The 27,903-nt window shown below is 36.2% G+C and overlaps 5 protein-coding genes across 10 annotated transcripts; 2 read left to right on the top strand and 3 right to left on the bottom strand.

Annotated features, from left to right (window-relative positions):
• The first annotated feature begins 253 nt into the window (after window positions 1-253).
• LOC113715403 (uncharacterized) lies at window positions 254-4,966 on the top strand. 6 transcript variants are annotated; one of them, XM_072071208.1, is made up of 5 exons: window positions 263-504; window positions 613-683; window positions 2,514-2,608; window positions 2,692-2,917; window positions 2,982-3,539. In XM_072071208.1, the coding sequence occupies exons 1-5, from the start codon at window positions 476-478 to the stop codon at window positions 3,428-3,430; spliced, it is 870 nt and encodes a 289-aa protein (XP_071927309.1). In that variant the 5' UTR covers window positions 263-475; the 3' UTR covers window positions 3,431-3,539. The 6 variants fall into 6 exon arrangements, with proteins under 6 accessions (XP_027095388.2, XP_071927309.1, XP_071927306.1 ...); XM_072071205.1 differs by having other exon boundaries at window positions 265-504; window positions 2,075-2,608; XM_072071204.1 differs by having other exon boundaries at window positions 265-504; window positions 1,297-2,608.
• Window positions 4,967-8,507: 3,541 nt separating this feature from the next.
• LOC113716936 (IAA-amino acid hydrolase ILR1-like 2) lies at window positions 8,508-11,254 on the bottom strand. The gene is made up of 5 exons (XM_027241494.2): window positions 10,655-11,254; window positions 9,800-9,925; window positions 9,393-9,707; window positions 9,149-9,277; window positions 8,508-9,058 (listed from the first exon to the last, which is right to left on the bottom strand). The coding sequence occupies exons 1-5, from the start codon at window positions 11,129-11,131 to the stop codon at window positions 8,678-8,680; spliced, it is 1,428 nt and encodes a 475-aa protein (XP_027097295.1). The 5' UTR covers window positions 11,132-11,254; the 3' UTR covers window positions 8,508-8,677.
• An 847-nt stretch (window positions 11,255-12,101) lies between these two features.
• On the top strand, window positions 12,102-13,097 carry LOC113715748 (peroxidase 6-like). Its single transcript, XM_027240038.2, has one exon. The coding sequence runs from the start codon at window positions 12,102-12,104 to the stop codon at window positions 13,095-13,097; it is 996 nt and encodes a 331-aa protein (XP_027095839.1).
• A 467-nt stretch (window positions 13,098-13,564) lies between these two features.
• On the bottom strand, window positions 13,565-18,630 carry LOC140016860 (chaperone protein dnaJ 16-like). Its single transcript, XM_072070927.1, has 11 exons — window positions 18,241-18,630; window positions 17,010-17,133; window positions 16,802-16,884; window positions 16,569-16,680; window positions 16,385-16,489; window positions 15,338-15,388; window positions 14,873-14,962; window positions 14,673-14,781; window positions 14,420-14,568; window positions 14,288-14,341; window positions 13,565-14,168 (listed from the first exon to the last, which is right to left on the bottom strand). The coding sequence occupies exons 1-11, from the start codon at window positions 18,375-18,377 to the stop codon at window positions 13,950-13,952; spliced, it is 1,233 nt and encodes a 410-aa protein (XP_071927028.1). The 5' UTR covers window positions 18,378-18,630; the 3' UTR covers window positions 13,565-13,949.
• A 6,893-nt stretch (window positions 18,631-25,523) lies between these two features.
• LOC113715695 (uncharacterized) lies at window positions 25,524-26,735 on the bottom strand. The gene has a single exon (XM_027239982.2). The coding sequence runs from the start codon at window positions 26,515-26,517 to the stop codon at window positions 25,735-25,737; it is 783 nt and encodes a 260-aa protein (XP_027095783.1). The 5' UTR covers window positions 26,518-26,735; the 3' UTR covers window positions 25,524-25,734.
• Between the last annotated feature and the right edge of the window lie 1,168 nt (window positions 26,736-27,903).

Below are 27,903 nucleotides of genomic sequence, written 5' to 3'. Positions count from 1 at the left end.
ACCATCTAATTGAAATTTGGCAAAAATTTTGTGGAATGTTTGCAAATCAATAGAGAAAATTTGGCACTTTACACAAAACTAAGTTTAGAGAAAAAAAAAAAGAGCGCACAATAAGTTAATCCTTTTTTAAAAAGAAAAAAGGTAGTTGAAAGATATTACCCAAGGCATGGAACTTAAAAAGGATATCTTATGTCTTTTTTTCCTTTTTTTTTGAATTACGTCAATAAAAAGGGGAAATGGGTACGGGAAATTGCAGTTGTTTACAATTACAAATTCAAGCCCAGTCTTACTTTTCCTCCTTGATGCTTTAGGCTTCCTTTGGATGGAGAGAAAAGGACAGAAAAGAAAGTGACCAGAGAGAAAGCCGTACCATTTCCTTCATTTGGGAGTTTTACCATGGACAGAAAAGAAGGGAAATGAACGGATAGGACCCCTTCCAATTGGTGAAAATTTTTCCGCCCAAAAGTGGGAAGAAATGGACGGAAACTTGTTAGGCGGCAAAAGGTATTTTTAATATGACATTTTTGTCCCTTAAAAGCTGATACAAAAATTTATTATTCCCAATATATCCTAAAGGTCATTTGTAAAACCACCGATTCATCTTTTTCTCAGTTCTTACTTTCAATACTTCCAACTGGATTCACTTGGCTTTCTTCCGTTCAACACCTACAATTCAATAACAGGTATTTCTTTGACTCAATTTCTTCTTTCTTTCTTTCTTTGCTCAATCTTCTTTAGAAAATTATGGAAAAAGCATTTTTTTTTTGTAGATTGTTATTGTTTATATTCTAAATTTTTTTGTTCACTTTCTGTATAAAATTCTTGTCTGCGGGAAATCTTGATCTTTATATTATTGATTTGTGATTATATCTTGTATGGTTATGGTACATGTAAGTTTCGGTGGTGATACATGAATATAAAATTTAAATGCATACATTATGTTTGTTTATTTGCCTGTGTAAGCTTCAAAGTGTAAAATGATCAACACAGAGTCCATAAACAATATGTTAGCCCCTGTTATTGTAATAATGCATGTTTCTTTGAAATGATTACAAAGATAGTAATACTAGAAGTATTGTTTTGAATGGAGGCTGATGTTCAAAAACAAAATTAGAGATCTCCTTATTCATCATCCCCAAGAGGTTTCATGCTTGTCCCTGCTCAAGTTACGATCCTGGGTATATAATAAGCCTTAAATTGCCTTGAAAACAGTCCAAAGTAAGGATTGGTAATAGTAAAGTTTAAAACTGCCGAAGCTTCTGCAAGTCTGACCATGTAAACTTTGTCTTTAGGTAGGTACAAAAATTCGGAATTCAATTATCTCAAACCCACAGAGTTCGACAAACTTGACACATTCTTTAAATTTTCATACCTTGCTCTGTTATTACAAATAAATTAATCAAGTATACAATATAGTAGATAAAAAAAAAACTTTGAATCCTACATTGTTAATAGATACTCACGGTGCAAAAAAAAAGTTTCACAAGAATTGAGTGCTATAATGGTCATACAAATTATGTACGTGCAAAATCCCAAGAGAACATTACATCTTCAAAGGCACCACATTGCTTTTCTTGATATTGGTTCTTCACATGCAGCCAAACCAAGCCGTACCGAGACCCCAACTCTCTGTAGCCTGCCCAAACACAGAGACACAATGCACAAACATCTCTCTCTCTCTCTCTCTCTCTATGCAATGTATGAACTGAACCTAGGACTGACCATCATTTATATTGCCTGATCAACTTCATTTAGAGCAAGAAGAATTTTTCAATAAAGTTTGAATAGACAAAATAGTATTTATGTTTCAATACCTTCATTTAAAAACATCTTTTATGTATTAGGATGTTACATTATTCTTATTATTTACTATAGATTATGTCAACACTTTAAAAACATTACTATTAGAGAACTCCTTCTTCTATTGATATTTAGAATTTTAGCATTGAACTTGATATTTAGAGTTTTAGCATTGTACTTGATAATGATGCCATAACCTTTGTAAATAAATAAAATCTATTTTTTAATTATCTATTCATTTGTAAATTTAGTATCCTATTACAAATCTTTTTAGATGGATAAGGAACAAAATGAAGTCGATGGAGAATTTGACATTCAACAAAGGAAGCGACAATTAGTTGCTACTGAAATTGTTTGTCATGTAATAAAGATGATACTTGCTCGAAAACTAAGTCATGCAAGTTATGTTGATCGACCCATTGGATATCGGTCTGCACAATGTCATTTAGTACGAGAGGAATTATTGATGCAACTTAGTACAAATGGATATTTGAGTAAGGTTATCCGTATGGGGCCAGAAACTTTTAGGCACTTATGTGACTTATTGCAAACACATGGTGGTCTACAACCTACTCAAAGAGCCACGGTGCAAGAGCAAGTTGTTAAATTTCTCCATATATTAACAATTCCCTCAAAAAATATCACAATGTCATACTTTTATCGTCGTTCCGGAGAAACTGTTAGTCGTCATTTTCATAGAGTTTTACGAGCAGTTATAGCATTGGAGGATCAATTTCTTCACCAGCCTACGGGAGAACAAGTTCCTCCGGAAATACTTAATAGTGCAAGATTTTATCCATATTTTAAGGTGATATCAATTTTTCGACACCTTATTTTAAAAATTGTAAATTCATATAGAAATTATATTTTAACATAGTGTATAACTATCAGGATTGTGTGGGTGCAATTGATGGAACCCATGTTCGCGTTAAAGTGTCCAGCGTTGATGCGGCAAAATATCGTGGTAGAAAAGAGCATCCAACACAAAATGTGCTAGCTGCATGTTCTTTGAATATGAGATTCACATATGTTCTACCCGGTTGGGAGGGAACTGCATCGGATTCGAGGATCATAAAAAATGCGCTCACTAGAGAAGATAAATTAATCATTCCTAATGGTAATACTTAGTTAATTATTCTTAGTGCATTTAATTAAGTAGTAACTATTTGATATTTGTATAGGTAAATATTATCTTGTTGATGCTGGATTCATGTTGAGAAGGGGACTTCTTACACCTTATAGAAATGTAAGGTATCACTTGAAGGAATACTCAAGTCAACAATCGCAAAACTTTCGAGAACTATTCAATTTGCGACATTCATCATTGCGTAATGCAATTGAGAGAGCATTTGGTGTCTTGAAAAAAAGGTTTCCAATCATTGGAGATACTCAACCAACTTATAGTGTTGAAATACAATCACAAATTGTGCTTGCTTGTTGTATATTACATAATTTTCTCATGGAGTTTGATCCTGACTTGGAGTACATTAATGAAGTGGATGAGGAATTGGCACGTCAATCTCCATCGGAGGAAGAAAGTGGCGATATATCTGCTGAAAAAGATCATGCTCAAGGAGAGAGTTTAAGGAATGAAATAGCAATGCAAATGTGGAATGATTATATACTATGATAACTTGACTTGATGCTAATTTCTTTTGTTTAAGTGGTCATGTGATCCTTCTTTTGTTAACTTGTACTCTTATATTAGTAGTGTGAGTTTATAAATGCAAGTTGCCACATGAATCTTCTTTTGTCTAATATGATTTTGTATGTTTTTGGATCTATAGAACCATGTATTCATAATAGAATTAATATAAAACTGTTATTTTGCACGTACATAAATTCTGTTCTTGTTATGTTTTCTTCTACAAATATAGTTTGTGTACTTGAAAAGCATGAAGAAAGATCCAAGCATTATGAAGGAAAACATGAAATGGACTCTAGCAATGGATGAAGTCTTCATTCAGGCCCTTTTGGATCAGCATTATAAAGGATTTCGTGTGGACGGAACTTTTATACCAACTGCATACAATAATATTATCAATGAGTTGAAGGAGAAACTTGGAATAGAATTTACCAAAAGCCATTTGAAGAATCGATTGAAGACACTCAAGGAACACTTCAAGGAGTCCTATGATTTCTTTAGAAATGGAAAATTGAGTAGTTTTTCTTGGAATCCATTCACAAAAACTTGGTGCGCTGAACCTGAAGTTTGGGAACAACTTCTACAGGTATATGCTAGCTTGACAGTTTTACTTTCTTTATTGCTTTTTATTTTATCATTGAAATGATGCTTGTTTTTCAAATTTCTTTCATGTTCTTAGGAAAAACCTGAAGCTATAAGTTGGAAGACTAAAGTTATCAACCATTATGACAGCTTAGAAGAACTTTTTGCTAAAGATAGGGCAACAGGACAGGGTGCTGAAACAGCGAAAGAGAAACGTATGTGTTGGATGAATGAACCAAATGGAGTGCAGTTTGAAAGTATTATTGAGATTGACGACATGCTATGTCAAAATGAGATCAGTCTAGAGAACTTCAATAATTCAAGTAAGGAGTTGGATGCACAACGATCAAAGGCATGTAACAACAAACAATCTCAAGGAACAACAGCAACACAAGGTAAGAAAAGAAAAGTCACATGTGATGAAGAATTTGAAAGTTTGAAGGGTGCACTTCACAATGTTGCTGATGCACTAAGAGAAGGTAATACTATTCTTGAAAAATCTAGGCCACGGGTATATTCAGAGAAAGAGATTTATGATGAACTTGTTAATATTGGAGTTGAGACAGACCTGATTGATGATTATTATGTGTTCCTTTGTCAAAACATCGAGAAAGTAAGAAGCTTCTTTGGGTGCCCATCGGAAAGGCGTAGGAATATTTTGAACAAATTGATGAATGGATTTTAGCCACTTTTGTCTACATGAGCATGTTATCAGATGTTCGAAATACTTTTGAAGATATAAGCTAGTTTTGGAAATTGGAGATGATTCCAATTACTCACTGGACATTTCATGTTTTGAAAATATGTAGATCATTGGGTGTATTTTTGTTTAGAAATTGATAGAATTATTTTGTATCAGGAGTAAATGCTCATGTGAATTTCGGAAATATGAATGCTACAAGAAATCTAGTTGAATTCCATGTAAACCTGGTTTATGTATATTTTGAGTTACTTGGTTGCATGGCATTTTATTGACTTGGGTTGCATTCCACGTATATCTTGTTTATGTATTTTATGGTACCAGCTCAACTCCAGAGTAAACACACTTAGTAATATTGTCTTTCAACCAATAAACACACTTATTGGTTCTTGCTAACAACCAAAGTCTCTTTCTTTTTTGAGAAAAATATTTTATCTATGTTTATATGTTTGGGATGTAATATTGTATTTCAACCAATAAATATACTTATTGGTTCTTGCTAACAACCAAAGTCTCTTTCTTTTTTGAGAAAAATATTTTATCTGTGTTTATATGTTTGGGATGTGGTTACTCTGGAGTTGAGCCAAAGTCCCCAGGCTATTGCAAACGTATTGGCTATTTGAGAGTCCCAAGTTGAGCCAAAGTTCCCAGGCTATTTGGAGTTGAGCCAAAGTTCCCAGGCTATTGCAAACGTATTGGCTATTTGAGAGTCCCAAGTTCTTATTTGATATTTGACTCTCAAATACCTTTATTGGAATGATTTTTCTTTAAAAAAAAAAATCAAATGATGAAAACTTTCAATATTAAATGCCAAACGTCATGCTTGTCAGTGCATTAACCATCAACAAATAAAAATTTATAAACATTAGGATGGATCAAGTGGTGAAGAAGTGAAGATTGAGATAATCGAATAATTACTGGTAAACTTGAGGCGATTTACATGCATGCAAGAGAATCGAAATCCAGCAAGAAATTTGTTGTATTATTCACCTTGTGGGAATGCATATGCAATTGTTTTAGAAATTTGTCTTGTCCAAATAATCTATTTATGGGAACAAAAAAGCTAATTTTTGGACTTTGATTTACAAATAGAAAGGGCAAATATGTAAAGTTGTGTTATCATAAAATCCTTTCTTTCCATATCTCTCCAACTCTCAAATAAGAGAAAGAGATTTCTTTTCTTTTCTTTCATTAAACTCCCAAACGAAATATGCATCTTTTCCCTTCTCTTCCTTTCTTTCCTAAGCTATCTTTTCTTTTCTTTTCTCTTCCTTCATAAACTCCCAAACTAAGCCTTAAAGAGTAGAATCCCACTTGGGCCTCAGCTAATGCACTCATGGCATTGTATTGTACCGAGTCAATCATTCTTCTCTTCTCATTGTGGTTGTTCTAACTTCTAATCAATAATGATCAAACTCAACTGACATTTTGACGGGGGAAAAAAAATTATCAAACTCATCAAGGGACAAATAAGGCTAGGTCTACTTTTTCATGAGGTTGACATATGGGACTACTATATCTAGGCAATACTGAAATTAGTTCGTTAATGTAAGTAGGCCCTGTTTTTTATAAGTGAGATTTTTTGGTATTTATCTAAAATTTTACTGTAATTTATAGTAGCAGTTTTTTTAAAAAATTTTTGAAGTGTATAAATTTTTGAATATTTTGAAGTGTATAGTTTAAAAATTTTGAAAAGTCTTTTGAGGTTACTATAATTAAAGTTTTTAAAAAACTTGTAACAGATAAACTTGGCAAAAAACTTGCCTACCAAACAAGACAGTACATCTCCAAGCTTAACATATTCTGATAGAAAATGAGCGTGTTAACTGGTCCAATGAGCCATAGTCTAGTCTTATCTGAATAGTAAGTCATCTCCACCCGAATATCATTGAATTTATTATATAACCTAGCCTCATTTGAGCCATAACATTTGTTCAAATGAAGGGGTTGAATCTGAGCCACAGCCTAAGCTTAAGCAGACATAATAATGATACTTGCATTAGTAAAATGATTGTTGACCTTTTCTTTTCACAAAAAGAATGAGGATCCAGCATCTAGTTGATTGTTACATACATAAAAATTGACGTCAACTAGGGTTTGGTTGTAAGAACATGCATACATACATGGATGCGGGGCTGGAGCGGTTGCCAAAACAACCGCTCCGGAAAGTGTAGCACTATTTATACATGGTGTAACATCATCTGTACAAGGTGTAATAATAGAACAACAGCGAGTAACATTAGAACAACATTTTTGTGGATCCCATACGGCGTGAAAATCGAGTTACAAGACGTGATTTAAGCCGCACAAATTTTTGAGGTCTCATCCAAGCCGTGAACTGCCTGGGACGGTTGTCTCCGTCAGAGGCCCCTCGTCCTACATACATATGCAGTACAATCTGCACAGCTTCCGTACAGGAAGTTGTACGGCAATGTTCTTAACAATCATTTGTACTACTACTTCTACCATATGATCATGTAGAGATTGCAATCATCTCTACGCCCGAAATTGAGCAAGCAATAACTAAGATTGCTCTGACAATTTCATCGACATCCAATTTAAAACATGGCTTTCAGGTTCTCAACAATACCATTTGCTGCTTGTCTTGTTATTTTGGTGGCTGCTGCAGCGGTTGCATAACCATGCGCACATGGCTCCTGCTTCTCCACCTTCTCCACCGTCTGTAGGTGTACTCAATTCTTTCCCATCAGCTGCGCTTGTTGTCTTCAATTTGGTGGTTTCATTGGCCGTAATATTCAGGGAAAGGATTTGAGATCAATCCCACTCGAAAATAATTTGTCTGTGATGGTTTTTGGTTTTATACTTCTTTCCGTGTTCCATTTCCGTCTTTGCATTTTCACCGTTGAATAGTGGTTTGGTTGTAATGAATGGAGATACGTGGTAATCCTTGTAGTACTGCGACATGCTGGTAATGCAGAACTTTGATTCATTTCTTTGGTTTTCTTATGTTCTCAGCAAACATTTTTTTTCTTGACTTTGTGGTCTTGGGTCCTAATCCCCTTCTTAATCCCCCACCCCTTCCTGCTAAAAATAAAAGAAATAATAAGAAACTTTCTTGAATTTTTAACCAATTATTTCTCCCTAAAGCCTGACTAATTGCTACGTGGTAAGCTGCCTTATAAATATGTAAATGGTAACCATCGCGGATCCACTTCTCATTTTCCTTATAATGGGAATGATTGATGAAGATCCCACTACGTCAAGAAGCAAACTTCCTGCCTCGACGTTTTCTTTCTTTTTTCTTTTTTGGGGCATAAGCTCGTATATATATTATCCAAACTATTTCAATCCTAACAGTTCAAAGCCCGGATCTGATTAGATAGGTAACCAAAATTCTGCTGGAGTGGAGATAATCATGTTAAAAGCCTAACTAGCGGAACTGTTAAAATGAATAACCTGACTCAGAACAGCATGGTCAGTCACGAATGAGATTCGATTATCAGGATTAATCTTGTCAATTGCATAAAACTCGAGGGAAAAAGAACAAATCGTTGTGGTCAACCCCTATGATCATTTGATCTTTTTCTACTATCTCCGATTCGATGAATGATAATTAATATAATCCATTCAGTGTTAAGAACGTGAAAAAATTGCTTTACCTCTTTTAGATTTACAATTGCTTATGCAAATAATTACATCTAATTTGTTTGCATAAACAAAAGATAAATATAAGACAACTAAGTATAAAAGCACAAATAGCGTTGGAATCTTATACCTTAATATAAAGGAGAGTAACGAAAAATCTTAAACAACTCACCGTTTAATCGAAGATAAATCTTATACACCATACACTCCCTGCATTTTTTTCACCAGGGAAAAACAGTCAATCAGGGACTTCGTCAAGAAGTCAAGTGACTATATGATCCATGTTTGAACGTCTGTATGTACTAAGCAATAATGAAGAATTCCAACTTCAAAGTTCTGTCTCCCTATGAACTAGAGCACATTGACAAATTTCGAAGGTATGAATAGGCAAATGTAGTATGTAATGCTGCCCCAATGGGAAGTACGTCCTCATCAATGGTGTAGTATGGACTATGTGGAGGATAAATAGCTCCAATCTTCTCATTTCTTATTCCAAGCAGGAGGAAAGACCCGGGTATCTTTTCCAAGTATGATGCAAAATCTTCACTCCCTGTGAAGATAGTTGCTACTTTTGTGTTCTCCTCCCCAACAATCAAATTTGAAACTTGTCGAGCATGTTCGTAGATTCTCTCATCATTTACTGTTGGAGGTAACGTTGGATGCTCTTTCCCGTCAAAGTCAATCTTGACTGAACACCTATGTACAGCTGCCTGCGCTTTTATAACCTAGCATTTGCAGGAAAATAGCGTGATGTTAGTTTCTTCCTTCAGTTTCTTGAACCTCAGCAGTGTTTTGGAAGAGCATCTGTTAGTTACCTCTTCTAGTCTCTCTCTTAGATCACGGAAGCCCTTCCAACCAAATGCCCTGTAAGTGCCAGCTATAGTAGCTGATTCTGGAATAACGTTGTAAGAGGTCCCTGCTTGGACTATTGATACTGAAACCACCTGAAACTTCTAGCTTCGCTTAGCTAAACCCCAGGAAATTACAACAGATTTTTTGAACTACACAGTTTTTTTGGCTAGGTCAATCTTGAAAGAAATTGTCGAAACTTGAAGTCACCTGTGAATCCAATGGATCAGTCTCCCTTGATATGATATGCTGCAAGCTGATGATAGATGTTGCAGCTGCCAAAATGGGATCGATCGATTCTTGGGGTGCAGCAGCATGACCACCCTTTCCTTTTATTATTGCTTTAAAGCTCCCACAGCCGGCCAGAAACTGTCCTGGCCTTGACGCAGCAACACCAATGGGAAATTTGTGGATGATGTGCACACCAAAAATTGCATCGACATCTTTAAGTACCCCTTCTTTTATCATGTCCTTCGCTCCTTCACCTCGTTCCTCAGCCGGTTGAAATATGAGAATAACAGTGCCCTGTGTCAATGATCAAATTTTGTGAAATTGCAAACAAGTGCAAAGATGCTTCTTGCCTCTTCTCTTGATTTAAAATTGTGCAATGTGCAAACCTGTAAGCTGCTTTCGAGTTCTTTTAGTATCCTTGCAGCACCAAGAAGCATTGAAGTATGTGCATCATGTCCACAAGCATGCATTTTACCATCTACTTGGCTCTTATGTTCCAGATCTGCTAATTCCTACATGCGGGTAGCAAATTGCAGTTTAAGTTGCGACCTCACTATTACATACGAGATTCGAGTTTTAGATGGTACTCACAAAGTTACAATGGATTATTCTGCATATAAATCTAACCCTTTTTGCTTATTGCTGAGTCACGATGACCAAAACTAAAACTTCACCTCTTGCAAAATTATACGTGGCACCAACTCCTCAAGATTTCACAATCAACGGGAAAACAAAAAAAAAGAAAGAAAGGAAGAAACTTATCTGCAACATGGATGATTGAGGACAGCAGAGACTCTATCAAGATATGACTACCAAGACTCGCTAGTAGCAGAAACCAGAATATGAGCAAAGAATTTGGGTCTGTACGACTGACAAATACCATCAAGAAGTCACCTTGCTTTCTTTTTTTTTTTTTTGAGGGTAGTCACCTTGCTTCAAATGACCATTTTGGTGGTCATTTGAAGATTCCTTCTGCTGGAATGTTTAAAAGATTGTCATGATTAACTCCTGACACAAATATTTGCTTTCTTCCTTTTCTGTTTTCAAGGACTGCTTTCCCATTCCCTATTTTTGCCTGGAATTGTTTAGAGCAGCGAAATCACAATTGACCATGATATACATATACTCGGCAGCTCAGGAAAATGCCAATTTTGTTAAATCCACAATCAGAATTAGTTAGTAATTTTATTTGTTTTGGCAAGAGATTAATTTCTAATCTCCTTTACAATTGCATAACTAACCTGAATGGGCAGAGCATCCATATCAGCCCTGAGAGCAACAAATGGTGGAGAGCCGCTTCCAACAGCAGCTACTACGCCGGTCTTCGCCACCGGCCACCGGTACTTGATTCCCATTTCCTCAAGCTCACGCCTGACCAGAGAACTGGTAGCTAATTCTTCATAAGCAAGTTCCGGGTTCTTGTGAATTTCCCTCCTTATCTTCCTCATCCACTCCACCATCTCCGGTTCATTGGCCAACCCTATTACACAGTCTTTCAGGGATGCATTTTTATCAGCTAAAAATGGGTTCAAACAACAATTATCACTAAAAGTTGCAGGCTGAAAACCCAAGCTGAGTGGTATGGCTGCAGATAAACTACTGATCAATACTAACACGATAAGTAAAACTTGGAGATTTATCATTTTCTTGAAGTTACTAATACTTCCTAGTGCTATTAGTATTTCTTTGTCCATCCGGATAGAGATAAGATGACCCATCTCCACTTTCTTGGTGAAAAGCTTTTCTTTGATTTTATTATCCTTGTGACTCCTGGGGTTGACAAATCACAGAACATGTTATCCGTGGGGCACGGAATACGGAGGGCAGCGAGAGAGCAGGTAGGAGAAATAAAAACGTGCATAATTTGGTGCAATGGGATCAATACTGAAGAAATCGAAACTCTTTGAAGTTGTCATGTCATAATCAGCCGAGCAGCCACTAAACTTATACTTCTAATAGTTCAAGAAATAAATAAAAGTCAAATGACCAAAATTATACCATTCGAAAAGCTCAGCAACTACTTGAATAATTTGTTCTATTTGAAAAGAAAGATCTTATTATGCTTAATAGGTGCACGTTTTAATGCAAAAAAAAAAATATATATATAAATTATTACACATAGGAGGATTAAGACAAGGAGAAGCAGTAAAATGAAATCAAGACGGTAAAGAACCTCCATCAATGAAACATATGGGTAACAAATTGTTGGCAAGTTGTCTCTCAATCGGCAGTTGCGGTCAATTTTCTTTTTTGGGTCCCTTTCAGACTTTTAAGGGCGGGCAATTCTTTTCTATCTATCATAATTCATAGTATAATCAACGTACGGCTCCTCCAGTAATAACTAATAAAATTAAAACTTTCTACTATTTTATTGGGAGGCAAATTTGAGGTATGAAACCGTGCAATCCAACAATATTAACGATGCATGGCCAAGAAACTGAATAACAATGGACAAGTGGAGATCTCTGCATATAAATGATGGCTTAAATTTGACAGGAAACGAGGGAAAGTCGGGTGCCAGAATTATCTTTGGACCTGTAATTTGCAAAAGTTCGTTGCATGAGAAGCTAACCAAGTCCCATGCATCACTAAATTCAAGCACATAACTCTCTGTTTATTCGACGTAGCTACCTCTGAAAAGGGCCTGCTCACGGCTTTCTTCCAAAATTTTCAAATACAGAAGCCATGATGATACTGCCCTTGTTTCTTCCGCTGTTTCTCGTTTCATCCATAACCTTAATTCCCACAGCACAATCTAAGCTTTCTCTAAATTATTACAGCAACACATGCCCTGCATTCCTTGATGTTGTACAGCAAATAATCACCGACAAGCAACTAGCAGCTCCAACTACAGCTGCTGCCACTCTCCGCCTCTTTTTCCATGATTGCATGGTCGGAGGATGTGATGCATCCCTTCTAATCTCCTCCACTAGCTCAAACAACGCTGAACGAGATGCAGATGATAATCGATCCCTCCCCGGTGATGGATTTGACGTCATTGTGCGAGCCAAAACTGCGCTCGAGCTCAGATGCCCTGGCATTGTTTCCTGTGCTGATATTCTGGCTGTAGCTACAAGAGATTTAGTCACAATGGTTGGAGGTCCGTTCTATGATGTTCGCCTTGGGCGGAAAGATAGCTTCACCTCCCATGCCATAGATGTCAAAGGCCATCTTGCGACGCCTAACATGTCAATAACAGAAATCATTAACATCTTTGCATCGAGAGGGCTCGATGTAAAAGACATGGTGGCGCTATCTGGTGCCCATACAATCGGATTCTCCCACTGTTCACAATTTAGCCATAGGATTTTCAACTTCAGCAAGTCTTCGCAGTTTGATCCATCCTTGAATCCTAAATTCGCCAGAGAGTTACAGAAATTATGTGCTAACTACACGAAAGACGAAGAAATGTCAGCCTTCAATGATGTTATGACACCAGGCAAGTTTGACAACATGTACTACTCCAACCTGCAGAAAGGATTAGGAGTGTTGGTTTCTGATCAAGCTTTGGCGTCTGACCCCAGAGCTAAACCTTTTGTGGATCTTTACGCAGCAAATCAGACCGCATTCTTCAGAGACTTCGCTCATGCAATGGAAAAGGTGAGCGTGTTTAGCGTCAAGACTGGGAAAAAAGGAGAGGTGAGGCACAGATGCGATGCTTCCAACAATCCCCAAGCCAGTTAGGAAAATCTTAGACTCTGAATCTAACAAAATTTTATGACGTTGTCGACAAGATGAGTAGGAAGCAATATGGTGTATATAACCCGAAATGATTTATCCCCCTGCTTATGTTTTAGTCTTGGAACATTTCCTTGTACCACTACAATGAATTTTCCTTTCTTGATCTTCACCACTTCAATGTTTTTCCCATTCTAATATTTATTTTATGATCCACTGAAAACAAGCACAAACGAACAATGAAAAACAGAACGCAATAAAATCTGGTGACGAGGGATCCATGGCGACTTGCATCCCCATCTCCCTCCATTTCTTTGTTCCCATGATAAGCAACATAGCCACAATCAAAGAATTTCCCACATAATCTAGATCTGGACATCAAAGAACGCAACACTGGAAGCAGCTATATTATTATAGCTCTACCCTTTTTGCCTTGTCACAAACAACACCCCCCCACCACCAGGCTCATCAAATTTGATGAAAAAATATTTTCAATATATGGAGCAATTTACAGGCATGATGGATTATCCAAAAGTATAGAATTACAAGAGGGGGGAAAAACAGAGAGATTTTTACAATACAATATGGTGCCATGCTTCACGTGTCCACATTCTTTGGCAACATAACAGCATGGAAATTTGTCAATCACTGGATACGATCTGAAGCAGGAAACTACACCTCAATTTTCCAGAGCAACTCTGAAGCACTCGCAGCAGGTTTCACTAGCGAATATAGAGTTGACCTCACAGGTATATAATGTATCCAAATCTCCAAATGTTTCTTCATGGACTTCAAAAACCAATGAGCTTGAGTAGAAATAAGATATGAAGATAGCTACATGTTCAATTTCTCACCCTATCAGCAAGACTTCCTTTTATCCACCTTTAAGTGAATATTAAACCATTTCTTCTTCTTTGATCGGTCCCTCGAAGGCTTCTTGTCTTTTACATGGCCATCTTCACTAACGTCCTTAGAAGCATTCCGACTCTTACTTCGACTACTACCAGTCCGCTTCATGGGGGGAGCAGCCGTATATGAAGCATGTATTTCATTTCTCTGCTTAAGAAGCTCATCGATCTGTAAAATAATAAAAAGAAGTCTGAGAAACAATTCAGATTGATGCAGAAATGGATTGTCCTCCTGACAAGACTCCTGATTACAAGCCAATCCTGAAATTTCCAAAAGGAATAACTCACCGCTTGCATTTCTTGTGCATATCTACTAGTCATCTCTGTAAACTGAGCTAGTACCTGCCAAAGCAGGAGGAGGAATGTCAGCTAGACAGCCAATTGTGAAACAGCCAATGAAAATTAAGCTGGAGTCCTGACCTCCCGGTATTCCGTTTCAAACTTGGAGAGCTCCACCCTTTTGGACAAAATTTGAGCTTCCACCCCTCGAAGATTTTCTTTCTCCTCTGTGAAAGGTGCAGCACAAAGCGCTTCAATGGTGTAGCTTGCACTTTTAAAAAAATTATCACCTGCATTAACCACCAAGTATTCCAGCATATAGGTGAAGTCAGACAAATAGTCGCACAAGGTTTACATACAATTACATGGACTAGGTAAAAGTAAGAGAAGGTACCATAAACAGCAAATACATGTGTGCCAGCTTTTAATTCATTTACTTCACACGGTTGAAATCCATCCAGTTTCTTGAAAAAAGCAGTATCTGGATCTTTTACAGCTGCCATCTGAAGTGAAAAGAAACCAACAAGTAGCAGATTTCAGTAACACAGTAGAACTTCAGGAGCAAAAGAATGTGAATAACAAACCTTTGCTTACCGAGTTGCATGAGTGATCCATGCGATAAACAGGGAAACCTAGAAAAAACATGCCAGCAGATGTAACCTTCCCCGTTTTTGCACCATCCTCCTATACAAAGATAGACAATGATATTTAGTAGAGAAAAAATACAATTGAAAGAGACAACAAGGACAAGTACTCAAGTGTTATCACCATGTACTGTAGATAACCAACTGAGAGAGCAACTCATTAGACACCCAACCAATATTAGTGTACAGGAAATCAAGAAGCCACAAGACAGCACCAAACAAATAAAGTAGCCAGTAACTTTCAATGTTTTCCTGGCAAAATTTAGAGTGTAGACTGGCCCCTTTGCACCATACTTATAAGTTTTCCCAATCCAAAGAAAAGGAGAAGTTTGATGCAGAGTTTCTACAGTGTCTTCACTTATTCTTCTTCAAAAACACCAGTTGCAGAAAGAAAAGAAAGAAAAGGTAAAATCACCTGCAGGGCAAGGCTCAATCCACCATTTTCTTCTTGATCAAAGTACAATAGCTGCATAGAACAAAAAGCATACCAATTAGAACAATGGATGCCTCCAGAAAATAAACATTCAGCTCTTTATTCAAGTTATTGTGTGAAAAATTACAGCTTTACCAAGTGTCATACAGCACAAGCCAATATTCAATTGGTAACAAAAGAAATGCTACCCAAGCAAAATGAATAATTATTAAACTATTGCACCAAAAGAGAGCGAAAAAAGTAGTTGTTTCCAAGAAGAAAATTAAAGCTAGACTAAAGTCGCATTTGGCAATTCTTGTCTCTACCTGTTCAAACAAATTTAGGCTATATTTGGTCACTTGAGCAGAAGAAGATTTAAACCAGTTCTCCAAAATGAAAGAGTAAATATTTAAACAGTTCTAAATATGCAGCTCGAGCAGAAAGAAAACCAAACTTCTAGGGCACTCATAGCGACAATCATCAAAAAGAAAACTAAAGTTTCAGTTTGAAATGTGTGCTACAGTCCAACCATGAACGACATCGAAGAAATAAGGATGCATATACCATAGTAGAACAGAACATGTTGCGCACAAAATCTACTTGATAGAAGTAAAATTGGTCCAATTGCCGGATAAAAAAGGAATATTGGTTAAAGCCCTTAACTTTAATAAATATGGGAGACCCCAATACCAGTAAGAGATAGGAAAATCCTGGAAAGGAAACATAACTTAAGGGTCAACTTCATACAAAATATGCGTTGATAACCTCTTCTGCAAATTGGCCTACATTAACATCTGAGCAATGATAACTTCACCACTTTGAGTACCCCACAACCACTTAGGGCCCCAGAACTAGAAAGACCCGATCAAAATTTAATAGCTACTCTCACATCTAAAAAGGTGGAGTTTTCTGCAGTCAGTCTACTATGTACTTCTGTTTACCACAAAGATTTGACCATACAGATTTTTTTTTTTTTGCCTCTCTTTTCATCATATAACAAATCAATACGAACGTATATCCTACAAGATGTTAGCATTAGTTTCAACAGACCTTGAACTTGCTTTTATCTGTTGAGTGCACTCTGCAAACAAACCCAGCCTGTGCTTCCTTTTCTGTTAAAGTAACAGAATAGAAGTGAGCACATTGCTTTTCAACCTGTTAAAAGAAGAAAAAAGGTATGAACAGAACATACTTAACGAGAATGAACACTTAAATATAGAGAATGGAATCGAACCTTTCTGCACAAAGCTTGTCCCAAAGGAAGCGGCCGGATGGATACTACACCATTTAATGCCTCCTCCAAGACTGTGGCTGACACTGTAGTCTTTATTGGGACACCAAGTTTACTGCATGGACGTCAAATGATATAAATTAGTTTGGGGCAAGTCATTCTTGTATTAAAATTGTAATCCTGAACGCAAAATGGATAAAGAGCAAACAGATAGAAAAGCTCTGATGTAAGCTTACCTGAAAAGTGCAGCAAACATGGTATTTACAGCTCCTAAACTCGAAAGATCCAGCTCCAGCTCCTGACTTTCTGCTTCAACAGCCTGCCAAAAAATAAATTAGATTTACTGTGGGTGTCATATGATCATACTGATGAAAATTACAATTTTTTTTTCAAAAGCAATGCATAAATCAAGTTCCAACAGCAGATGTGTACAAGTCCGTTTACCTCAAAACCAGCTGTGTCATATTGTCGTCGTTTATCTGGATCAGACAAAATATTATATGAAAAGGTAGCCTCTTTGAACATATCTGCTGCTTCAGGATCATTTGCATTCTTGTCAGGATGGTACCTAAAATTATATAAACCTCAGGATTGCTAACACTAACAAAAAAAGTTTCACTCAGAAAATTCATCCAATATGACATGCATCCAGAAAGACACAGGCACCAATCATCTGACTACAATGACGATATTTTTCATTAATCATCTGCCACGGCAACAATAGAGGACAAATATGTCATTGATTTAGAAAGTAGTGCATACGTTTAGAGCAAAAACTAAAAATTCTAACATCTTACAGTAGCTCTACATTAAGACATATATTTCAACTATGAATAAAGAGGCAACAAGACAAACTTGAGAGGAATTGGAAGAAGCAATAGAGTTGGAAGATGGGCTCGGTGACCAAGTGACAGCAGTAGTTGATATTCTACACATCTTTATTATCTGTTTTGTGGTTTTGCTAGTATTTTCCTGGAAAATAAAATATTCTTCTCTTCTTCAGCTCAATGGAGCACAATAAAGCAGAAAAATGTTTACGTTCTACACATTTCAGCTAAATAACCACTTCTAATCTGAAAATTATGGAGTTAGTATATCAATTTACCTTTTTAGTTCCAGTTCATCCTCTTACTAGTCATAAATCATAAGGATGAAAATAAATAAATAAATAAAAAAAAGACCACGAAAATAAGAAGCAGCTAAACCTTACACTGTCCTTACTCCTTACTCCCTCCCTCATGGTGATTCTTCAGGAAAGTGAAACATCTTCGAACTGTAATTTTACTTTCAAATTCTTAACTTTCAAGTATCTTTACCAATTGGGACTTTCGGATAACATAAAACAGCTAGAATCTCAATTAGGTTGTATTCCTTAATTGTCAACTCAAGAATTCACAACCGTATTGTTCAAATAAATTGAAACACCTTTCAATCACTCTGGTCATCAACCAAAACAGTTCCTCACTTTTACAAAACATAAACTATAAAATGCAATGTGGCTGCATATTTAAACCAACCCAAACGGCAACAAGATCCAATCTTTACAACTATTCTACAGGACCCCACAAAAGATAAAAACCTCCAAAAAACCTAAAATCCAAAATGCAAGTAAAGAAGTAAAACATCAAAATTAAACATTTAAGCCCATAAATAGCTTAACAAGAAATTTACATACTTCAAAGCCAATTTTCTATAGGCGCTCTTGATTTCTTGATCTGTAGAGTTCCTCGTGACCCCTAAAACCTCGTACGGGTCTCTTCTCACCTGCTTAGCCGGGTCCGGTTTCTCAGGCTTCCATTTGTGGCCCGGCATTCTCCTCCTCTTGCTATATCCCCGAAATAAAAGAAACGAGAAAACAGCTAGAAACAAGACAGGATTCACAAAAAGATTTGATTTTCCAATAAAATCTTGAATCTTCTCAATCAGGAGATGGGATTTTCCCGGAAACTTGGATGATTTCCGGGAAATTATGTAATTCGGAGGAAAGTTTGCGGAAAATATTGAAAACCCTAACAATGGCTTCCAAGTTCCCAGCTGGAGCTTTCAAAGACAAGGACGGAAGAGAGAGAAATTTTTGTTTTGTTTCTGTTTTTAGAGAGACAGAGGAAATGGAGGGGAAATTAGGTGGCAAGTTAATTAAGGTCTTATTCTGCTTTGCACCCATAAATTTTCTGTTCCCTTCTCGTTTTGCAACCAAAATTTGTACTTCTGACGCCAACGACCTGAAATTATCACAAGCATCCCAATTTTTGGTCCAATTGCCAAAATTACTTGGTGCCTAATTTGATGCAATGTTTTTAAACTATGACCAAATAATGAACCGAAAAACCTTTCGATTCGTGGTGCGATCAATTCAACTGCTTCAACTCTAGTTATAATTATTTATTTATTTAATAATAAAAATTTTAAGCAAAACTAAAATACATTATTTTAGAAAAAAATAATAAAAACAGGTTGAATCTCTTGATTTTTACCAATTTTTATCGTTTCAACAGATTTTTGACTGGATTTGATCGATTCAATTGATTCTTTAAGCTTTTTATTGAATCAAATCGAAGGCATGGTTAATTCGCAATTCGATCAGTGGAACCAATCGATTCAATCTGAGTTTCAAAACATTGATTTGATGCTGCCAAACAGTTCCTAATTTGATATTGCCTCATAATACCAAACCTAAAGTCTGCTACTAAAGTTTATATATCTTTTTTTTTTTTGGAATATTATCAAATGCAATAAGATGATGGTGATACCACGGATAGTTATTATAACATTGTTCGTATTAAATGAATATTTTTAAATATTACAATCAACTACTTGTTTTCTTGATGTTTGTAATTTCTATTTATTTCATTCTCCTATTAGGTAAGTCAAACCCTCCATAGTACACACTATTCGATATACATATTCAAGAGATAATGAAAAAATTTCGACAGTGCTATGTGAATCGAAGGCAAGGCTTCAAGCATAAAATTGCAAGGATTTTCCATATGAAGCACCGACAACATGCTTGAATTCACGTCGGTTGATTATTACTATTCCGGTCATGAAGCGCAATTACACAAATATCCGACGCGTGAAGCAAAAAATGACAAAACCCGAGGGGCTGCAAGGTGGAATTTGATCCTTTGTTCAATAAAAGCTCTATTTAAAATAAACACTTTTTTTTAAAAAAAAAAATAATCAGTTGATCCGTTTAAATTTGAAAACCGTGAGTGGGGTCCGCAATTGCCAACTACTAGCGTACGCCGACTGGGGGGGGACGTATTACGCACCGGGAGAATGTGACCTTGGTGTCGGAGTGTGTGTGAAAGGAACGGCACGTGCCAGTCGCTTGCGTGCGATGTTAGCCGATAGCCTTGGGGTGTGTAATGCGCACCCGGTGCATCGTAGTGTTGTGGTATAATTTAGGAATTTGGTGAAATTGTGGGCAGAGTAATTGATGAAATTCTTTTGGAGGGATGAATTAAAATGGATATATAATAGTAGTATTCAGATTCCTTGCCATGATTAAGAGACGAGATTCTCTTTCTAATATTTTGCGTCCACTTTCCTGTCCAGTGTAAAACGACGTAGTTTCACTTATTATATTTGCTGATGTGACATATAAAAATAGGTGGCTGTTTGGTTATCTTATACTTCCAAACTATGTATCTAATGTCAAAAAAATGTTTAATGAATTTTTTCCAATCCTAGATTTGATAGATTATAGTGGCAAGTATCTCGTGCATGAAAATCCATATTTAGAACCAAAAGAGGTAAATTAAGTATTCACTAACCTGGAATATATGATTAAAGATGAGACATATACAGAGACAATCAAACAGTCACCTATTTTTATGTGCCACATCAGCAGATATAATAAGTTAAATTACGTCGTTTTACGCTGGATAGGAAAGTAGACACAAAATATTCGATAGAGAATCTGTCTCCATGATTAATGGGTAAAAGGTGTGGCATAGAGAGATCGCAATCAATGGGTTTGGACTTTGGAATGAATGCGAAGCTTTGCCTGCCCTAAAACAATAATATAATTTATGAGATTATGATGGATTTAAATCTTATTTTATACTTCACTCATCAGAGAAACATATGGGATTTCAACTTCTTCCGGACATTTTCCTCATTCTTAATTATTCTTCTTGCGTGACGGCGTACCTTGATTATAATGCTCAATTTAAAAGGGATTCAATTCAACCGAAGCAAAAACATAATTTATTGCCAGTAGGAGTCAGTAGGAGTATTATTATTATTTTAAGATCTAGATGAGCAAAAACATTGCCGAAAGTTTTAAAAACATTAATTGTCTAAAATATTAAGTTTACCTTTTGGGTCTGGTGCTTAATATACAAGAACCAGAAGAAAATGTTGATATTATTATTGAGATGATCGTCAAGCCTTTTTATGACATCCCAAGTTAATAACATGTGATGTGGGTATCAAGTCAAATTCATGATGTTGGACGGTAGTTGGTGAATAATTTTGTTCCCCGTGACCCCTCCTTATCCTTGTAGTAGAATTAGGATTTGCTTTCATAAGTAGGTGCTGATTAAGGTATCATAAACCTTTTCATAGAAAATGTCCAAGATTTGCAGATGGGGAGTAACTAAAACATATTATTGAATACTTCTGTTTCTGTCTGGCCCCTTCTCTCCAACTCCAGTAAATGGGCATATTCTAGTAGTATTATAAATTTCTGTTCATGCAACCGCCCCACGCTGGTCCAAAATTTAATATATATATATACATATATATATAATTGATAATCAGATGTACAATTAAAATTAAAATCAATATAGAATTGGATAAGGAATTAGATAGAAGACATTTAAACTGAAAGTCAAAAGGGAGAATTACTCTGATTCCCCTTAACCAAACACAAATATACACAGCTACTCTATTTTTCATGCGCTGACCTAAAGATGAAATAGTTGCCTGTGCTGCTATTACAACACACTTCTTCCTAATCCTTCAATTCTGTGCCAGAATTTGAGATGTTCTTCTTTCTTCATAATTCAACGGTGAACCCCCGACAAGGCTGCAAACGAGTCGAGTCGAGTCGAGTTTTGGCCTTATCGAGTCAAGTCTTGACTTAATTTCATCGAACTCAAACTCGAGCTCGACGAGCTGGCAATTTTTAAGCTCGAGCTCGAATTCTAGTCGAATTCGAGCTCGAAAAATTTAAAAATAATTATTTTATTTTTTTTAAAAATAAATAAAATAATATTTTTTCTTAATAAATAATAAACTATTAAGGATATTTATGTAATTTTACTATTAAAAAAAATATATATATATATATATATTCGAACTCGCGAGCACGAACTTAATGTTTTGAGCTCGAGCTCGAGCTCGATTTTTTACTCGACCAGCTCGAGCTCGACTCGAGCCGCTCGCGAGCGGCTCGATTCGTTTGCACCTCTACCCTCGGGGCACCAAAAAAAAAAAAGTTCTTGTGTCCGTCATGATAATGCCAAATATTGCAAGCACCAAAACCATGCTTGGAGCAAGCACCATAAAAACCAGCTCCACTTGCAAGCGGCTCGATTCGTTTGCACCCCTATCCTCGGGGCAAAAAAAAAAAAAAAAAAAAAAAACGTTCTTGTGTCCGTTATGATGATACCAAATATTGCAAGCACCAGAACCATGCTTGGAGCTGGCTCTTATGCAGACAATACAACAATATACCGTTTACCTTTCACCCCTATCCAATCTGTGCTCATTTTTCAAAATTTGATGGGATTTCGTTTTCGCATTGTTTTATGACAAAGCTGGTGGTAATATTTTATTTGCAGCCAGCCAAGAAAATTTTTGGCATTGTTGTAACCGGTCCAATCCTGTGCTAGCTTTTAAGCTGCCTCATCCCGATCACTTCTCCCCCCATTATACACCCCAACAGCCAAGCATTAATTGCCAACATCGTCATCATGAGCAGCTTCTAAAATTCATGAAATTGGGTTCTCACATTAATCTATTAGTATTGGGAAGCACATCGTAGATTTAGCAGTGAAGTGGCATGCTTTTTCGCCCGAAAAGCAATAATAATTCTTTACAGACTGTACTGTGAAGATTGAAGAGAGATGAACATAATAATAATATATGTCTTCTCTTAGGCAGCACCTTACAAACTGTTGTACCATTACGAAGTCTTGTTAAAGGGTTACTAATACACAGTTTTGTTTGTAGCAAATATCACAGTAGCATTTTTCTTTTCTTTTCTTTTCTTTTCTTTTGGTCTCTATAGAAAGAAGAAAATAATAATGCGTGTCTTTGGACTATCATCATATTGACTTACTTGTAAACTGTAACTACCGAGTTTGACTTTGCAGACGTAAATTTCAGGTTAGGGCAAAAGAGAAAAGGTCCAGAATTGCTCGAGTAAAATGGCGGTGGCTTATTCTGATTTCTGAAATGGTGGGATTGTAATTGTTGCCACTAACTCACATGTGAAAATCTTGTTTAAGCCTTGGACGCTGATGACTTTTTCCCTAAGCTAATTAACTACCTTTTTCCGAATTTACATGGTTTGACTATGACAACGATTGGAGACCTAATTCAACTGCAAGAATTGAGTGTCTATCTTGCTCAGAAATTTTTTTTTTTTTTTTAAAATATGAAAGCAAAAAAAAGAAACGAAAAGAAAATTCTGTCTCTAAATCTCCAATTTAAGTTGTTCATCAGTGGGAGAGATGGCCGGTGGGGGACGGAATATCTGGCCCACTAATGCGTTAACGGATCTAAACTCTCTCTCTCTCTATTCAAATGCGGCTCAGGTGGAAATTATGGACCAGCGCCTGTTCTTTTTATGGCGACAGACAAAATTAACAGATACCTGGAGCCCAATCCGTACGCTGGTAGTGGGCTTTGCATAAGCTTTCCGAAAAGGAGAACGTCACCCACGCACTGACCTGCGAGAAGCCCATAATTAAAACGAATACCACACTCTTTACTATTTAAAAAATATCACATACATATGTCTGTTGTAAAACTAATAAAATGAAATACTCCAATAGGAATTGAAGAAGTATTAGAGAAAGAAATAGAGAAAAGGAGAATGATATCCTTATATTTCAACAAGATACCAAAAGTACTCCCAAAGGGTTTCAATGTACCTATATATATATATATAGGTACTACAAGATTAAAGGTACATAAATCCTATTAAACATCTACTACTACAATAATATGAAGAAACCTATGAAACGGTTTCTCCACTACATGAATAGATTTATGAATTGTAACTTCTATATATAAGTAATCATAAAATCATGCATTAATCCCCTTGAAAATACAAAGAGACATCCACATTTTTGTTATTTCATAACAATGTCCATACCAAAAAGAAATACTATAATTATTATTGTTTTACTAGAAGCTGATAATTCTCTTCGTTCCTCTAAACCTCTAATTTTGATAAGATGATGATTTGACATAGGTAGACCCCCATGCATCATATAGTTTTTCAGACTATCTATTCCATGCTTTTAATCATAGAAGTCCAGTCCTTTGATGCATGGTCTCCTTTGTTTTTTAACCCCTTATATATATATATATATATATATATATATATATATATATATATATATATATATATATATATATATATATATATATATATTTTTTTTTTTTTTTTTTTTTTTTTTTTGATAATGAACCCCTTATATATTTGGTTCTATGATGGGGGCCAAAACCCCTCCAGGCCTCGACTTATAATTTATCTACCCCAAAAAATATTTGCTAAATGGAAGATGCATGGGGGTCTCTCCTTGATTTGTTCTGAGAAATGAGAATGATATATATGCATCTATCTACACAGTAGAATAGATTCTGTGATTATCAACCAGATTTACAATACACTGTTCAGCTGAAACTCATCTTTAATTACCACAGGCTCGCTTTCCTGTTATGCCTCACATCACAAAGCAGCTCGTACAACTTTAACCAATGAAAAAAAAAAAAATAAACCAACATATAAGTTTGCGTAACTTGCTTGTCGGTCAATAACATATTGATCAGGATGTTGATCAATAACATTTTTAAGTAACTTGCTTATTTCAGAAGTCAAATGACGATGATGATGATTTACACATAACAATGGATTTGCACGATCTCGATGTGAGATGCTCTTGTCCATTCACTCAATTCTCTTCTTCCTTCACATTCTCAACTTTACGATTCTTGCGCGGAAAGACAGATTGTACTCGTGGAATTTTTTAGCTCGACAATTTTCAGCATAAAATGAATACTATAACTTAGCTCTTGGATTATGAGCTAGCTTAAAATGAACGTAACATAAACTAGTTGGATTGGATATCTATATATTATTTCTGGCTTCCATTAAAAAGACAAAAGAATCCATTTAGGAAAGAATTATTCTTTTTAGTTTTGGAACGCATAATTTATCACGCATATACGCTCATAATTAAGCAAACATCGATTGTGTTGTGAACATATCGTGCATGGGCCGGATTGCACCATGTTGGACATCCAAAATAAGACAATCCATCACCAGGTTAGCCAAAGAGTAATTAAGGATGATTGATCAATTGAAAAAGATTAATTAATCCTGCGCGCCTTAGTTTGTCTCATCGATGAAATGAAAAGGAGTAGTTGAATATCAAACTCAATCTGTCTGGCAAAGCATCGAGTAGACATTCGAACAATAAGTCAATAAGTTAGTGCTCTTGAGCAAACTTGCAACAGCTTTATCCATCTAATTTGATCTTTGATTTAAGAGAACTCTTGACGACTATCATGTAAAGAAAAACACTCTGTTTTCAAGGTTAGATCCATCAAATATCAACTCCGATTATTTGAACCAAGAAATCCAATGTTTGTAACAGTCGCCCGCAATAATTGTGACGGCCAACCGCTCAGTTTATGCAGCTGTGACATGTCAATACCCAATAGTAATCTGTAGTGCTTTGCGGGCACCAATCTAGAAACTACACAAAGAGGAAATCAGTCACGGCATGTGCCCATTCTTTCTTCAAAGCCAAGCAGTTCAAAAATGTATAGCAAAATTTCAAAAAATAAAGGCTCCAAATAAACCTATTACAGTTGTATGATATAAATTTTTACTACTTTTTTTTTTTTCTTTTGCCTTCTCAATATATAGAAGGCAGCCTAAACTATAGAAACTATTTTGTACTATGTCTTCTAGATGAAAGCATCAAATGGTCGAATGCAAGCTTAGACCTAGTTGGAGATCTACGGATCTACAGTTTTGCTTGGACCTAGGCAAAGGGGAAGAAGGCTTGATTACAGCCCTATTCTCTCTGGATTTGTCTACATGCGTAAGAGTAAATTTACATGATGCTGAATCTTGTTGAAACGGTGCCTGTGCTGATGGTAGGGCATACCACGACCTTGAAACATGTGATCCATTAACCATATTGGCATCTTGATCATAAGGGCTGCTGAAGCTAATCTGGGATTCCTCAGAAATTGTAAATTCATGAGGAGCAGAAAAAGAAGGATCATGATATAGCGGAGAAGAAGCATAGAAATTGAAACTATGTCTATTTTGAAAAGGTTGAAGATAATAGCTGAGGCTGGCTTTTCTTGCTTGAAGCTGCAGTCTCTTCTTCCTCATCCTTTCTTTCTTGTGAGCATTTTGATGACCCCCCAATGCCTGCGAGTTTGCAAAACATTTCAGACAATATTGGCACACGAATTTTTTGTCGTCTGCGGGTTCTCGAGGTGGGGTTTTCTCCTTAGGCAGATTCTGATCAAGAATCTGATCCCTTCCCGATGAGACTGTGGAAGATGACGAATTTACACTTTCATCATTCTCAAACAAGCCCTTGAGGTCGTTGTGATCACCATTCTGGCATGGATCCAACTCGAAACCGAACAGTTTAAGCTTCTTCTCTACAGAGGGTTTCTCAGCGTATGCTTTCTTTTCTCCATTATTGCGCGATGGAGAGGAAAGATTAGAGATACTCTTTTCCATCTTCTCTAGAAATGATAAAAATTAAGAGAGAATGCGTCCTACACAATTGTGCGGTTTATGCCTCTCTTGCTCGCTTATATAGCAAATACAATTGGTCGTCTTTGACTATGCATTGCATCTCGAGACGAGAATGGTTTTTATAATCATCAACAGCACAGACGTACTAGAGGTAGATCGAGGATAATAAAGAAGTGGACTAAAAAGAATAGTCAGATCGAGGAAGCTATCTTTCATGCAATAATAATATATTACTATTATTATAAGATTGATTTCTCCAAATTAATAGAGTAGATAAGTGCCATGCGAACTTTTCCCATCAAAGCGGATTCAGCATCGATATTTAAGCAAGGAAAACCATGGACTAAAAACAGTTTTAAAAAGTTTAAACAACCATGCAATATTATAAGAAATCAACTTGATTACTAAAATACCAATATTCCATGCTTAAAGAGGAGGAAAAACGTTATTATTATACGAACGGTAACAACAAAAGTCAAACAAAGATGGGGATGTAATCACCTGGAAGGAAGGCGAACCAAATCTAACACTGTACTTAAATTCTTAAAATAGATTACCTTGATTGACCAACTAATCAGTGGATTCATGTATTGTTCTCTACCGAAGCCATATGGTAATTAACAAATAATAAAACGAGTCATATAATAAAAGATCGGTGGGTGCCTAGTCCCATCGACTACAGTACTGCAAAAAAAAATCATGTTCATACACTGAAGCTTCCATAGTAATTATCCATCCAACCCCATTCGCCAAAAGAAAGTAAACCAAAATACGTTAATCTTGACCAATTGAAGGGGGGAATGCATTAAAAAATTTTGCAGAGAGAGTAGCTGCTAAACAAAGGAATATAACAAGTGGATGATGATGAGACTTGAGAGCATATATGCTAGAAAGGGTCTTCATTAAGATCTGGGCATATCTTCTTAGGGCAGGCAAACCCCATATTTTATTGCCCAAAAGCATATGTTTAAGGTGAATCAAGTAGTCATCTAGTATTATCCAATATATAAGCAAAGCATCTGCGATGGACAGTTGTTCCATATTAGGTCCCACCTTTGTAGCTTTGGGGAGATGTGAAGAAAAAACTACAAGATTGTGTTGTTATTCCATTGTCTCCTTGCTAGATCCTGCATTAGTGGACTTCTTCCACCAATAAATCTCTCATTCTCATCAATTCCCACTCCTTTTTCTCTTTCTCTTTGTGTTTTTTTTTCCCAGTCTATTCCAATTGCTTTCTTGCTTTAGGGGAGGAATTCCAAATAGGTATGCTGTCATCAAGCATTGCACTATCTTAACATGTGGAATAAATTGGAACCCAATCTCTGAGAGGATTGTGTTTTTTTGTAATGGTGGCTGGGTGGGTTGGTT

This window comes from Coffea arabica, chromosome 11c, assembly GCF_036785885.1.
Source record: "Coffea arabica cultivar ET-39 chromosome 11c, Coffea Arabica ET-39 HiFi, whole genome shotgun sequence".
Lineage (NCBI taxonomy): Eukaryota > Viridiplantae > Streptophyta > Magnoliopsida > Gentianales > Rubiaceae > Coffea > Coffea arabica.
The sequence above is the reverse complement of the archived record's forward strand: the minus strand, read 5'-3'. Positions and strand labels throughout refer to the sequence as shown.